General features: G+C 47.4%; 1 protein-coding gene across 1 annotated transcript in view; it reads left to right on the top strand.

The window, feature by feature from the left end:
- LOC115472384 (nephrocystin-3-like) overlaps positions 1–15561 on the top strand; it is a 228543-nt gene that overhangs the window by 134143 nt on the left and 78839 nt on the right. Inside the window, exon 17 of the mRNA XM_030206641.1 lies at positions 986–1124. Coding sequence (XP_030062501.1) covers positions 986–1124 — 139 coding nt within the window. The remainder of the gene's footprint in view (positions 1–985; positions 1125–15561) is intronic.

A 15561-nucleotide genomic window follows, 5' to 3' on the forward strand; every position in this document is an offset into this window, starting at 1 on the left:
AATACTAAAATGTATTAAGTATTAAACTGTGGGATCTATGTGACAAAGACTGGAGGTAGACTTCCCAAGTATCCAAAAATAGTTTTTTTCTGTTTAAAAGAATACTGAGCATGTCTCTGCTTGCAACATCAAAGCATGAAAGCGATTCCTCCATTGCCAAAAGGATGGGGCTTCATCATTGATCCATACTCCCAGAATAATTCATTTATTCAATATTCCAGCCTTGTGGAGCAAGAGACGATAAAAATGATTATTGATATGAAGAGCTTCATATTTATCCAGGAGCAAGCCCATTGGTGATGGGATAGGGTGACCAAACATTGTCTCCAAATATAGTAAAATCCTTCCAGAAAGACTTTACTTTCACACAGCTCCAAAAACCATGAGAAAAGGAATTAACATCCTGATGACATTTCTGACATCCTAATGGCATCTCCTGCCTTAAATACTCGATCTTGTGTAAAATAGGCCTGATGTAACACGTGTAATTGATATTCACAAAGCTCAGTGCTACTAGAGACTGCTGGTATACGGCGAATCAACTGACCAGTATCCAAGAAATCTACAGGTAATAGATGGTGTCAAGATTTAGGATTACCGTAATCCTAAATCTTGACACCATCTAGTCTGGAGCTCCACCTAACGTGGAATTGTAGAAATCACCTGCAATGCCCAATGAAGAGAGGAGAATGACAAGCCACCGTCCTGACAAGGCTCAAAAAATTCTATCAAACAAGCCCTTAAAGAAAAAGCTAAACCCTATCTGGTCCAAGGTAGAGAGATAATGATGCACCTGTCTGTAAGCGAACAAATCTCTCAGTTCTATCACTTCTCTAGCAAGCTAGTCCTCCCAGTTAGCCGTCTTACCCCCAACCTCCATAAGATGAAGTGTAGATAAAAGATGCGGTCTCAGGCTACTTTAAACAATCAAAGTTCATTGTGTTATGAATGCTGATCTTTCAGATTCATATATTATTTTGTCTAGTGGCGGAGCAACAGAAAATACTGATGAGGTTCTACAGCAGTGTTTGCAATGCCTGGATACAGTGTCATTATATAAGCTGGTCCTGCGCTTTGTTCAGGAGACCATACCAAGTAATGGAAATAGAGACTTCATGAAGGAGGTGAGTGTGCAGTATGAACAAACTTCGGACATGTATTTTCTTCAGATTCTAACATGACACTGTATTCTGAATATTACAGTTGTAGAAAAATTGAGCAAAAAATCATAATTGTGTGAATGCATACAAAATTTAACGTCATTTACTAACCTGCGTTTAATGCAAATTATTTAACACAAGCCTCATTATTTTCAGTATTAATGCAGGTTGGTAAATAGGCCCATTGTTTGGTAAAGAAACATTGGGATAGCTGTGCTCCTATAATCCTGCTAAAGACCTTCAGTTTTAGGAGTGCGAACATGGAGAAGATGGGTAACAGAAGCATTTGTTGGCAGACTTCGCTACATTTAATATTAAGCCAACTGTTCAGGACATTTAGCAGACAAATAAGAGTTACTTGTTTGGTAAGCAAAATTAGCATATTGCTCAAAATATAAATGTTTTGCTTTTTAATATCCTATATAATAATTCTCACCTCCAACGTTCTGAGGCTGCCTGGAACCGTGGTTTCCGGCCAGAGCTGCTCAGGAAAGTGGAGTAGATAAAAGTGACGTCATTCCTGAACTGCCACTGATTGGCTGCTATGACATGCTGCAGGACAGGATGTGGACAGGAGTGGAAGTGAACAAAGCAAGTCTATGGTAAGCAAGGAAGCCTATTGGTTAATCTCTGATTCCACTCCCCAAAGCAGCCGTCATTCCTATACACTCAAAAAAAAAAAAAAAAGGAAACCTAGGAGCTGCTTCTCATTGCCGTTTTTACAGCTGTTTCCACTGGACAAAAGGAGGGGGAAGACTCACAGACCCTGCAACTGGGAAGGGGGGAGGGGGGGACCCTGCAACTGGGAAAAAGGGAGGGGGGACCCTGCAACTGGGAAAAAGGGAGGAAGGGGGGGACACCCCTGCAAATGAGAGACATACCGGGGGGGGGGGGGCCACCCTGGAACTGGGAGAGGGGGGGACCCTGGCACATACTCTCATTCTCAGACACACACTCGCACCCAGTCTCACTCTCTCTCTGTCACACACACACACACTCGCACATTCACACTCTCTCAAACATACACACTCTGAGGAAAACCTTGCTAGCGCCCGTTTCCTTTAAAACAGAAATGGGCCTTTTTTACTAGTATTATATAAAGTAGCACAGTAATATGTCTGACATTATGGAAGGAGATGAGAGAGGAGAATCTGTTACCGTATGGAATTTGTTCCCCCCCCCCCCCCCCCCCCCCCCCCATAGGCATAGGAGCCAGCTCTCTGGATGCTTCCGCACCCTCAATTGAATAAACTCTTTGACTGGGTCCAGAGAGAGTTGGGTTTAGCACTCAAAATAATTTTGAAAAGGTGGTTCCTATGCTTATAGTGTATCCTTCTTCATATTTCATTCTCTTCTTTTTTTTTTTTTTGCATAAAACACAAGATCCATGTTAAAAAAAAAAAAAAAAAAAAAAAGACCAGTAGTGCTGTTCTGAAAGTGTTTTGCATGTTTTTATGTTCATGGAATGTTCAAAAAAGCAGACTTCAATGTGTGCAGTCCTTTTACTAAAGTATGCTAACAGATGTGGAGTGGCATTTTCGATATGACGTCTAAGTCCGACAACATCCAGAATCCGAATAGCAAATATAGCCATTTTCAAAACAGCAAAGCATTTATCTTTTTTTTTAATGGCAACATGGTAGAAGTTTTTGTGCTCTGTGTGTTTATCTTTTTGGTCTATTTAAAAAAAAAAAAGTCTACCTGCAAAATGCACAAAATCAAGCCATTGGGGTGTAGGAGGAGCCAGCATTCTTTGTAGACTGACCACACAGACATCCCAGGAGAACAAGGGGCACCATAAGGGGCACTATTGTAGACTTCATATAAAAGCTTCCAGGTACACATCTTACTGTTGCTCCCTTATCTTGTCTGCTGAGCCCTCCAAAAACCACCGCCCCCAACAGTACACCATTATAATAGCCCTTATAGGTGAAGGGGTCACCTATATGTGGGTACAGTAGGTTTTTGGTGAGCTTTGGAGGGCTGACACATTCCACCACAAGTGTAACATTTAGAGTGGGATATGGGTCTGGGCCCACTTCTCCACAGTGCACAGCATTGACCACTAGGCTACTCCGGGTACTACTGTCCAATTCACGAGTCAAAACGATTTGCTGATTTGTTTGGGGTGAATCGATTCAAATTGTTTAATTTTGGGGAAAAAATCAGGAACTTTCCATTCTTTCCCCACTTCCCTCTCGCCGTCACCCAATCTGCTGCTGCTGCTTCTCTAGAGCAGCAGCAGTGGTGGTAAAAGAAACTACTCACTGTTAGGCCAGACTCGGCATTCTTGCAGGCCAGGGGCGTAGCCAGACTTCGGTGGGAGGGGGGGTCTAGAGCCCAAGGTGAGGGAGTACATTTTAGCCCCTATGTGGCACTGCTGATCCCCCCCCCACCACCACTTTTGACACCCCCCCCCCCCCCAGCGCCGCCACCACCACTTTTTGACTCTCCCCGCCGCCGTCAGGTACCTGTGCTGGCGGAGGTCCCCAAACCCTGCCAGCTGAAGCCCTCTTCAGCGCCGGTCTCCAGGCCGGCGCGTTGCTGCTGCAGCTGATGTGGAAGGATTCTGTTTCTGTGTGAGTCTTCCTGACGTCTAGGTGCGACTCACACAGAAACAGAATCCTTCCACATCAGCTGCAGCAGCAACGCACCGGCTTGGAGACCGGCGCTGAAGAGGACTTTGGCTGGCGGGGGTTGGGGACCTCCACCAGCACAGGTACCTGGTGGCAGAAAGGGGGGGGGGGGGTCAAAATGATCAGCGGCTGTGGGGGGCCAAGGCCAAATCTGGGGGGGGGGGGGGCCATGCCCCTGTGGCCCCACGTAGCTACGCCCCTGGTGCAGGCTGTCAGCTCTGCCCGGAACAGGAAGTGGTGTTCAAGGGGACGGGACCGGCAGCCCAGTCAGTGAATAGTTCAGCCCCATGGTCAGTAGCTTCTTTTCCACCGCCACCACTGCTGAAGCAACAGCAGCAACGGAGGAGTGCCAAGACTGGAGGGGGGAACAGAGAGAAGGCAGATACTATCTTAAGTACATAAGTACTGCCATACTGGGACAGACCAAAGGTCCATCAAGCCCAGCATCCTGTTTCCAGCAGTGGCCAATCCAGGTAACAAATACCTGGTAATATCCCAAAAAAGTACAAAACATTTTATGCTGCTTATCCCAGAAGTAAGCAGTGGATTTTCCCCAAGTCCATTTTAATAATGGTCTATGGACTTCAACTTTAGGAAGCTGTCCAGACCTTTTTTAAACCTCGCTAAGCTAACTGCCTTTACCACATTCTCTGGCTACGAATTCCAGATTTTAATTACACGTTGAGTGAAGAAATATTTTCTCCAATTCATTTAAAATTTACTACTTTGTAGCTTCATCACATGCCCCCTAGTCCTAGTATTTTGGAAAGAGCAAACAGACGCTTCACATCTACCCGTTCCACTCCACTCATTATTTTATAGACCATCTTTTCTCCAAGCTGAAGAGCCCTAGCCGCTTTAGCCTTTCCTCATAGGGAAGCAAGAGGAGCAACAGGATTTCTCTCTGCTTTGCTCCTGGGCCCCCTGGCCTAATCTCTAGGCATCCTTTCTGCATCTGTCTATTTCTTGGTTATTTTCTAGGTCACTTAATATATGGACAGATATATTACCAAATCCTCTCCTGTCATGAGCTCAAAACCTCCCAAGCATGATAAGGATAAAGGAAAAGGTGGCGGCGGAGAGAACAAGATGGTGACTACAGCTGGAGACCAGACCTTGACACTTTCGCCTGACCACTTCGCTGCCTTTACCTCTGCTATTGTGCAGGCTCTCGATCTCCGATTAGTCCAGTTATCGGGACAATTTACTAATTGCTACTCGTGGAAACACCTCATCATACTGGGGAATTGGAGTCCCGAGTTTCCACCATTGAGGACAGCGTGGCAGAGCTGGGCTCCCTGTGGAAGCAGGTCCATATACAGGTGGAAAAGTTGGAAGACCTAGAGAACCGCTTGTTATGATTCTGCCAGTCTGGCATGGGAGGGGTGTGGACTTCTTTCCTGATTGGCTGTCAGGGTTTGAGCTGACGTCAGTGGGTAGTACTTAAGCCTCCATGTTCCTGCTTCCCCTGCTTTGGCGTTATATTTCTTGGTGACTAAAGCCTTTGCAGTTCTCTGTCAGAAGTTGTTCTGAGCTCTAGTTTTGTATCTGTGTTCCTTTGTTTGTTCAGTGGGGGCTTTGCTCTCATTCTGCTGACTCCGCAGGCTGCTGGTCCAGGGCTTCCCCTGGGGTTTGTTTGTTTATTTAGTTATCTTCCTCCTGTGTTCCTGCCTCTGACTTCTGGTTCTTTAAGTGTTAACTCTTTGTGTACTGTGTCTCTGCTCTTACTTCTGTGTGTTTAAGGCAGAGGATTTTCTTCCTCCCTTTTGTGTCTCTGCCTCTGGCCTCTGGGTTGGGGGCTAGTCTACCTTTTGTTTACTGTATCTGCCTCTGGCTTTTAGTTAGTTCTTTTCCCTTCTGTGCTGGGGGGGGGGGGGGGGTCCCTGGCTGCGGTTTGCTTGTGGCAGCCCGGTCTTCCAGTTGCTTTCCCCGTATTCCCCTGTGGTTACGGGGTGCTTCCTGTACTAGTTCTCCTTTCCTGTGCTAGTTCCCTGGGGGAGATTGCACCCTGCTCTGGTTCCTTTGGTGTCTTTCTTTGTTAGTCTGGGGGGGGGGGGGTTCAGTCCTGGGTCTGTGGGGCCTTTGTAGTTGGTTATTTTTCCTGCGCCCTGTGACTGGTGTTCAGTGCACTGCTGGCACCTTGGGTCCCGTGGGGACTCCTGTGTTCCTTTCCCCCTCCCTGGGTGTGTATCGGTTCCAGTTTGGCCATGAGGCCCGCTTGTATGCCTATTTCCCTTTCTTCCTGAGGTGCTCTGTGTGTGTAGGTAAGGGGTGTTGGATAGCTGGGGTGTGTAGTGGCGGGTCGGTCTCCCCTAGGCCTTGGCCTCTGCTACCAGCGGGCCTCGGCCTGGGCTCAAGGGCTCAAGGGCTCACGACCAACCCAACAGATTACACTGCTCCTGTGGGGATAACCTTCGCTTTCTGAGACTCGGAAATAATTCCTGAAGCCTGCCTTATCCTGATTCTAGAGCAGTGGCTGGCCACCAAGTTGCCTGTATTGGATGGTGTGGGCCCAGTGAAACTGGAGTGGGCTCACTGCCTGGGCCACAGACACCCTGACCAGGTGCGACACATGTCTATGCAAAGATTCATAATTATTGCCATAAAACTGCATTACTTCACGCCTATAAGTCAAAGCGGGAGTCTCTCTGTTTTGAAGCATCTCCTGTGCGCATTTTCCAAGATTATTTGGCTGCTCTGATGGAGAAGCGGTGGGCCTTCACACCTCTTTGCTCCAAGCTCATGGATTACAACAAATGTTCTATGCTGCTTTACCCTGCAGTATTGAAGGTGTTTCTTTCTGGCCATTAGATTACCTTAGACACTTTGCCCACTGCTCAGGATTTTGTTAATACTTTGGACAATGTTGCACAGGAACCCAGATCTTGAACGTGAACGTTGGCCTTCTGCTTTGGAATGAATCCCGTGTCTTGATGGTTGTTTTCCCTTCCCTTACCCCTTAGGAGGGGAAAACACCTCAGCCTTGGTGAAAATTCTCCTTGGCTGGTAAAAGAGAGACAGTCAGACTTAGATAGGTGCACCAAGCAAACCTTTATTGTTTTTCCTGTTAGTCTGTACAAATATGATTGTTCCCTCTGGAGCAGTTTGTCACACAGCAAGCAAGACACTCAGGCTGATTTGCAAAATCTGCTCAGCTTCTTCCTCTTTCACAAACACATTTTTTCTCATATTCTTATCCTATATAATAATTCTCACCTCCAACGTTCTATGCGTCTTGCTGCCTGTGTCCGTGGCTTCTTCAGAGTTAGTCTGCTAGGCTTCGAAGCCCAGGCTGATGTCACCGTAGCCATTGTGACCACACTTCTGGGGGCGGGGCAGGGATGGCGATGGGAAAGAGCAGGGCGGGCGGCAGCAGCCAGGCCGCGGTGATCAGGAGCCTCACCCGCCTCTGGCTCATCAGGTGCCCGTAGCGCAGCAGGAAGACCACTCGGAGGAAGGGAGGGACGACCCTGACACTCGGAGGGAGGGAAGGAGGGATGACCCTGACACTCGGAGGGAGGAACGACCCTGACACTCGGACGGAGGGAGGGACCCTGGAATTCGGAGGGAGGGAGGGGACGACCCTGGAACTGGGAGGGAGGGGGGCGGGGGGGCCCCTGGCGCACACACTCATTCTCACACACTCTCTCTCTCACAGACACACTCGCACCCAGCCTCACTCTCTCTCTCTGTCACACACACACACTCGCACATTCACTCTCTCTCACAGAGTCACTCTCACACACACTCAAACAAACACACTTTGAGGAAAAGCTTGCTAGCGCCAGTTTCATTTGTGTCAGAAACGGACCTTTTTTACTAGTTGTACATAAAAGGGTACTTCCTTTTTTCTTACCAGCTCATGTGCATGCTTTGTGCTCATTTTCCATCCCCTACGCATGATATCCTCATGCAGCTTGCCTTTCTTACAGTGTTCAAATTGCATGAACCTTCTAGTTCCTCCTCCCTTAAACACAAAATCTCCTTATTTGGAGGGGGGTCCTCAGCCTCACTCACCAATCAGGTTATACCAAATCTGTATGCCATATACGGGTCATTTAGTTTCCATTCCTCATGAGTTAATGTTTGTCATGTGACTTATGGTAAGTGCATAACAGCACTTACTATTTACAAGAAAACAAAACTTATACCACACTTGCTTTTTTCAGGAAAACGAAACTTATACCCTCTATGTACAAGCAGCAGTAGGGAGTAATATACACGGTATGTACTGCCTTGCAGACATTATATGCTATTCATTTATTATAGCGATGTGGCTGTGATCCATTTCTGGTTCAGGGTCACCTTTTTTTCTTCTTCTTCTCTCTCTCGCTTTAAGTGTAGCCCGTTTTGTGCCAAGGTTTGGTCTGAGGGCCCTCACACAATCACCGTGATTCTCAATACCAACACTCCCTTTATTGGGATAGGGGCGCTCTTACATGGAGGGAGGTTAGGATGTGTGTTGATGGGTATGTCGGGAGTTACAGCTAGGTTGTTCATATGGGGTCTTTTTTGGGGTTCAAGGGTAAGGGGTTCAGGTGGGTGGTTTCTATTTCTTGGAGGGCTTGTTCAGTTGTTCCTTGGTTTGCAGTTGTTTGGTGCAGCTGTAATGAGTGGTAATGCTGGACTATATAGTTCTGTATGGGTATGCTTGTATATGACTGTTTATAGCTGGTTGCATCTGTGTCTTGACCTCTTGACCCGGTGGCTGGGCTCTCAGATCTTTTTCCTCTAGCTTCTTTCTTCTGCTGCTTTTTTTTTTTTTTCTGGTCATCTGGGTCTTATGAGTAACCGAAGTGTGCCTTGGAATGCTAGTGGCATCACATCACCTGTTAAGCATGCTAAGATTTTGACGGCTTTGAATTGTTTTAAGGCTGATATTGCTTGTCTAGAGGAGACAAGGCTGACTGATGCTGAACTTCTGAAACTCCAACATCAGTGGGTCAAAGAGATGCACTTCTATTCCAGGGAATATCTTGGTGGTGTGGCAGTACTTATCTGAAATTTCTTCAGTGTACAACAGTAGTGCTAGCTAAGTTGAGGGCCGTTATCTCTTGTTGCAGCTTCACTTGGTGGGTCAGGATATTTTGGTGGTGGTGGTGGTCTATGAACCTAATCACTTTGACCCACATTTTTTCCAACAACTGCTTTGCCTCTGTTCTGGCCATTTAGATAAGCCATTTTTTGTTTTGGGTGATATGAATGAGGTCTCTGACCCTTCGCTGGGTCAGACGGTTCCTTCCTTTATGTCATCGTAGGAGCGTATGAGGTGGGTCTTTAGTCTTTTTGCAAATCCTTAAATCTTGTGGACGCTTGGCAATTTCTACACCCTGAGCTCTGGGATTACACGCACCTCTCGATGGCCCATGGCTCCCTTTCTCATTTGGATTGCATTCTGGCATCCACCCATTGTTTTGCTGCTGTTCTCCTGGCTAATATTGTCCCTGTTGAGATTTTGTATCATTTGTCGATTTGGGTGGATGTCAAGGTATCAGCTTTCTAACAGGGGACCCGGACATGGTGGTTTCTTTCATACTTACATACTGATAAATACTTTAGAGGGTATCTGTTGCAAAAATGGGACACGTTGTGAGACCAATGGTCAGCATGCTCAAGACCCTATACTGTGTTTGGGAGGCTGCAAAGACGGTATTGAGGGGTGACGACTTGGCCTATGCCTGTGCCTGCAACAAACTTATTAATGAAGGCATCATTATTCTGGAGTAGATGCTGTATAAGGTGAAGGGGACCTATATACACTCACCCAGTCCCCAAACCAAGGAGCACTATTTAGCCACGCAAGCAGCATGTAATTCTTTACTCCATGAGCAGGTTCAGCGGTCTTTCATTTATCGGAAATGCCATTTTCATCGATTTGGTAATAAACCTGGCTGAATGTTGGTGCAGTTTACCAAGACCTGGCAGAGGAGACATCAGATCTTTGCCATGCAGGCCCCGGATAGTATTCTCCATTCCAGGGTGGAGAAGGTGGCCAAAATTTTAACTGACTATTTTCAGGAAATCTACCAGGCAGGGGTTGATTTTTCTTCTGAACAACTTACAGAATATTTGCAGTATTCGGGTGTGCCCGATTTCTCCCCAGAGGTTATAGAGGCTCTTAATGGTCCCCTTCAGGCAAAGGAGCTTCAGCGAGCGATTCGTGCCACTAAACATTTTGTCTCGTGCCAGATGGCTATTTAAGCGCGTTTTATAACATGATGTAGTTTCAACTTTGTGGCACAATGTTGCTGATAGAGTCTCCCTTTACTTGCTTACTGTGGTGCACGAGGACCAATTTGGTTTTGTTCGCGATGTCAGTCTGTTCTGAATGTCAGGAAGGCTATTTTAGCTCAAACCTATAGTCAGTGGCAGGATGCACTGTTGTTCTTGACAAGTTTGAATGCCACCAAAACCTTTGATCAATTGAGTTCAAGTTTTGTCTTATGTAGGCATCACTGGATAGTTTCTTGATACTGTTCAAATGCTGTATACCGGACCGTGTGCCTCCCTGCTTGTTAATAAAATTTGTACTGATTCTTTTTCAATAGAATGGGGAACACATCAGGGGTGCCCTTTATCCCCTTTATTGTTTATTTTGACCTTGGAACCCCTGTTGTGTACCTTGCAGAGGGAGGATATGGTGCATGACCTTACTATAGGTCCTGTTACTCTTAAGACTCTGGCTTTTGCAGAAGACCTATTATTGCTCTTGACTCACCCATCTTTTAAATGGAGGAGGTTTGCCGCCATAGATCCCCTTTCTTGTCCTACACAGACCCTACTTGAATACCTTCTACACTTGGTCTCAAGACCAACTCCGTAAGATTTCATCTTAGTGCAATTAGTGCTTATCATCAACGTATAGAGGGTAGGCCTATTTCTGAACAGCCTCTAGTTGTTTGCTTCATGAGAGGTTTGCTTTTGTCAAAGCCCCCTGTCAAACCTCCACCAGTGTCATGGGATCTCAACATTGTTCTCACCCAGCTGATGAAAGCTCCTTTTGAGCCATTGTATTCCTGCCTTCTGAAGTATTTGACCTTGGAAGGTCATTTTCTTGATGGCTGTTATTTCAGCTCGTAGGGTCAGTGAGCTTCAGGTCTTAGTAGTGGATGCACCGTATACTAAGTTACATCACAACAGAGTAGTCCTCCGCAAAGTTCCTGCCAAAGGTGGTGTCGGAGTTCCATCTGAACCAGTCGATTGTCTTGCCAACATTCTTTCCCCGGCCTTATGCCCATCATGGTGAAAGCAGCTTGCACACCTTGGACCGCAAGAGAGCATTGGCCTTTTACATGGAGCAGACGAAGCCCCACAGACAAGCCACCCAATTGTTTGTTTCTTTTGATCCCAACAGGATGGGGGACACCATTGGGAAATGCACCATATCCAATTGGCTAGCATATTGCATTTCCTTTGCTTATGCCCAGGTTGGGCTGACTTTGGAGGGTCATGTCATGGCTCACAATGTTAAAGCCATGGCTGTGTTGGTAGCCCACTTGAAGTCAGTCTCCATTGAAGAGATTTGCAAGGCTGTGACATGATCTTCAGTCCACACATTCACATCTCGCTATTGCCAATACAACAGTCAGTTTGGGCAGTCAGTGTTATTGAATCTGTTTGGGGTCTAGAATCCAACTCAACCCTCCTAGGCCCATTTTGTTCTGTTCCAGGCTGCACCGTCATCTAGTTGTATATAGTTTTGAGTTAATCTGCGTTAAGTCCTCGCTGTTGTGAGGCCCAATTGACCAGCGTTTGTTGTTTTGGGTGAGCCTGGATGCTAAGGATTCCTCACCTTTGAGAATGGCCTGCTTGTCCTCAGAGAAAGCGAAGATATTTATCCTGTAGTAGGTATTCTCCGAGGACAGCAGGCTTCACATTCTCACAATCCCACCCACCTCCCCTTGGAGTTGTCCTTTTTTCTGTTTTTTATTTATTTGCTTTTGAATTTGAGCTGGCGTGTTTGCGCCGCGGGCGGGAAGGCATTCGCACATGTGCACTGGAGCCCTGCTTGCACTCCAGAAAGCTCTTCTTTTTTTCTATGGCATATTGCAAAACCAAGCAACACAGGAGCTGCATCTACCTATCTGTGAGAATGTGAAACCTGCTGTTCTCGGAGAATACCTACTACAGATAAATATCTTTGCTGTACATACCAGCCTCTGATAGCTTCAGATGTTATGGCAAGTCCTATTACAGCAGCAAGCAGGTCCTTGGAGTAGATTAGCGGTTGGTGAGGTGGACTGTAGAGAAAGGGACCCAGGCCCCATATCCCACTCTACCTTTTACACTTGTAGTGGAAAGTATGAGCCCTCCATAACCCATTATACTGTACCTACATATAAGTGACACCTGCAGGCATAAGGGCTATTGTAGTGGTGTACAGTTAGGTACGGTAGGTTTTTGTTGGATTTTGGAGGGCTCACCATACAATATAAGAGGGGTGATACACCCTAATCCACTATAGAATAAGTAATCTATTTAGACAAAAATTAAACTGAACCCCCGATGCCAGACTCTGCATACAATGCAACACCACAGAAACAGTCCCCTAGTACTGTGCAAAATATAAAGACAGCAGATGTAAATTTGAAAAAACTAACACCAATCACCACTTTACAAATTAACAAATAGAAATAAAACAAGTACAGAAAATAAAATAATACCATTTTATTGGACTAATACATTTAGCTTCCAGAGGCCAAAATCTCCTTCCTCAGGTCAATACAGTATAGTGCTGTTACATTATCCTATCCTGACCTGAGGAAGGGGGTTTTGTTCTCTGAAAGTTAAGTCAAAATGTATTAAAATTAGTCCAATAAAAAGATTACCTTATTTACATGTTAAAGCAAAAAAATAAAAAAATGTATTTTATTTACAGTTTGTTGTCTCTGGTTTCTGCTTTCCTCATCTTCTTTTCACAGTCTTCCTTCCATCCAGCATCTGTCTTCGCTCGCTCTCTCTCTCTCTCTCTGCCCTCCAGTGTCTGCCCTCTCTAATGTCCCTTCCATCCACTGTCTGCCGTCTATTTCGGCCCCTTCCATCCACCATCTGCCCCAGTCTGCCATCTCTCTCTCCTCCTTCCATCAACATCTGCCCTCTCTCCCTTCCATCCACATCTGCCCTCTATCTCTGCCCCTTCCATCCACCATTTACCCCAGTCTGCCCTCTTTCTCTCTCCCCCTTCCACCCACCATCTGCCCTTTCTCTCTGCCCCTTCAATCCGTCTGCCCACCCTCTCCCATCCATCCAAGGTCTGCCCTCCCTCACGCTCCCCACTTCCATCCAGGGTCTGTCCCCTCTCTCTCTGCCCCCTTTTTCCACCTACCCCTAGTTCCAGCCACAGCCCACATCTCCCACCTGCCCCCCGTTTCAGCCCCTGCCCCGTTTCAGCCCCCAGTTCCAGTACTAGCCCCCTTATCCCAAATACCCTCCTTTTCAACCCCCAGTTCCAGCCCCCTTCATCCACCACATGCCTTGCATCCCCCCCTTTTCAGCCCCAGACCCATTCTCCCACCTGCCCCAGGCATGGACCCATTTTCCCTCCTGCCCCCTTGTCAGACCCCAGTTCCAGCTTCAGACCCCTTCTCCCATCTGAGCACTCCCCTCCCCAATCCCCTTCTTCCCTCTGAGCACCCTCACCCTCCCCTTTTCCCCTCTGAGCACCCTCACCAATCCCCTTCTCCTCTATGAGCACCCCCACTCTCCCCTCTGAGCTCCCCCACCCTCCCCAATCCCCTTCTCCTCTATGAGGATCCCCGCCCTCCCCAATCCCCTTCTCCCCTATGAGCACCCTCACCCTCCCCAATCCCCTTCTCACCTCTAAGCACCCTCCCCAATCCCCTTCTCCTCTATGAGGATCCCCACCCTCCCCAATCCCCTTCTCCCCTCTGAGCACCCTCACCAATCCCCTTCTCCCCTCTGAGCCCCCCCTCCCATCTGAGCCCCCCCTCCGTCGAGAGCCCTGAGCCCTCTTTCACCCTAAAGCCACCACCCTGCTTTTTTTTTTTTTTAATCCGTGCAGCGATGCAGGCAGCGCCTCGCGTCTGCCCTGCATGAACTGAAAAGAGAAAATCGCTTCTGGCGTCGGGCCTTCCCTCGCTTGTTGTCCCGCCCTCTATTGAGGTAACTTCCTATTTCCTCGAGGGCGGGACAACAAGCGAGGGAAGGCCCGATGCCAGAAGCGATTTTCTCTTTTCAGTTCATGCAGGGCAGACGCGAGGCGCTGCCTGCATCGGCGATCGCTGCACGGATTTAAAAAAAAAAGCTGTCGGCACTCGCAGAGCACCCCCCACCCGCTGACACCCGGGGCGGACCGCCTCCCCCCCCCCCCCTTGGTACGCCACTGGGTAACGGTGAGATGTATACCTGGAAACTTTTATGTGAAGTCCACTGCTTTGCTGGGGTGTCTGTGTGGCCAGTCTAGTAAGAATGCTGCCCCCCCCCCCCCCCCCCATACATTACAGTGGCTTGTTTTTGTGCATTTTCCCCTGGACGTTTTTTTTTTTTTTTCTTCAAAAATGGTCCAAAAAGGTAGATGCACTAAGCACAAAAACATTTAGCAAATGGCAATTTTCGATACAAAAAGTTAAACATTTTTCCAGTTTGAAAATAGCCATTTCCGCTACTGGACTTTTGTTCATTTCCACAAAACGCCCAAAATAAGATTTAGAAATCATATAAAAAATGCTTCTCTGGGAGGAAGTGACGTCACGGAAGCGAATGGCTGCCTAATCTGTTAGCTCTTGCACTCCCCTATCGTTAAGCAGCACCAGTAGCGCCATCGGCGAAAAAAATTAGACCAGCACCACATTGGGCTACGAGTGGCAACTCAAGCTCCACAAAATGAGCAAAACCGCGGCGACGACACAACGGGGAAGCGAAAGAGCGCCAAAGAAACAAGCCGCGAAGAGCTTCTCGCGCCCAGCCTCACCCGTGATGGCGGATTCGGAAGCGCCGGCTAAACACGTGGCGCCCAGTCCCGCTACTATAAAGGAGCACTCCTCTGCGGATTTGGCGAAATGCCTGGACGCGATTAGAGAGGAAATAAAAGCCTCTCGGGTCGAAATATTGGAGCATGTTGACGCTATAAATTTGGATCTCAGAGAGCTGGGTGGCAGAGTAGAAACCCTAGAGGAGAGGCTCAATGAGCAAGAGGAACAGCAAAGCTTGATGAGCTCACGCATTTCAAAACAGCAGGAGCAATATGAGGAGCTTAAGTATAAAATGGATGACCTTGAGAATAGAGGAAGAAGACACAACCTGAGGTTCCGTGGAGTCCCTGAAAGCGGAGATATGGAAGATATCCAAACGCTGGTGAGGAACCTATGTGAAAAAATTATGGGAGAGGCCTGGGACCCTAATGCAGCGGCTATGGACAGAGCGCATAGAGTACAGGGCCAGAGGCTCAAAAATAGACCCAGAGACATACTTGTGAGATTTTCCTCCTATACATTTAAAGAGATGGTGTGGCAAAAAGCCCAGCAGCTTCCAAACCTGGAATATAACGAAACTAGAGTCTCGGTGTTTCAAGACCTTTCGGTGTTTACTCTGATGCAGAGACGTACCATGCGACCAGTGATTGAGGTGTTGAACAAAGAAAAGATCGCTTACAGATGGGCCTTTCCATTTGCTTTGTGATCAAGGGACAACAGTGTAGGACAAGGAAGGTGACTGACGCCTGGAAAAGCCTGCACGAGGCCGGGTTAACTGCATCGGAGACGGTGCCCACGGAGATGGCGGTGACAACAAAAGCACGCATGCAAAAG

Source organism: Microcaecilia unicolor, chromosome 1 (assembly GCF_901765095.1).
Source record: "Microcaecilia unicolor chromosome 1, aMicUni1.1, whole genome shotgun sequence".
In the NCBI taxonomy this organism is placed as follows: domain Eukaryota; kingdom Metazoa; phylum Chordata; class Amphibia; order Gymnophiona; family Siphonopidae; genus Microcaecilia; species Microcaecilia unicolor.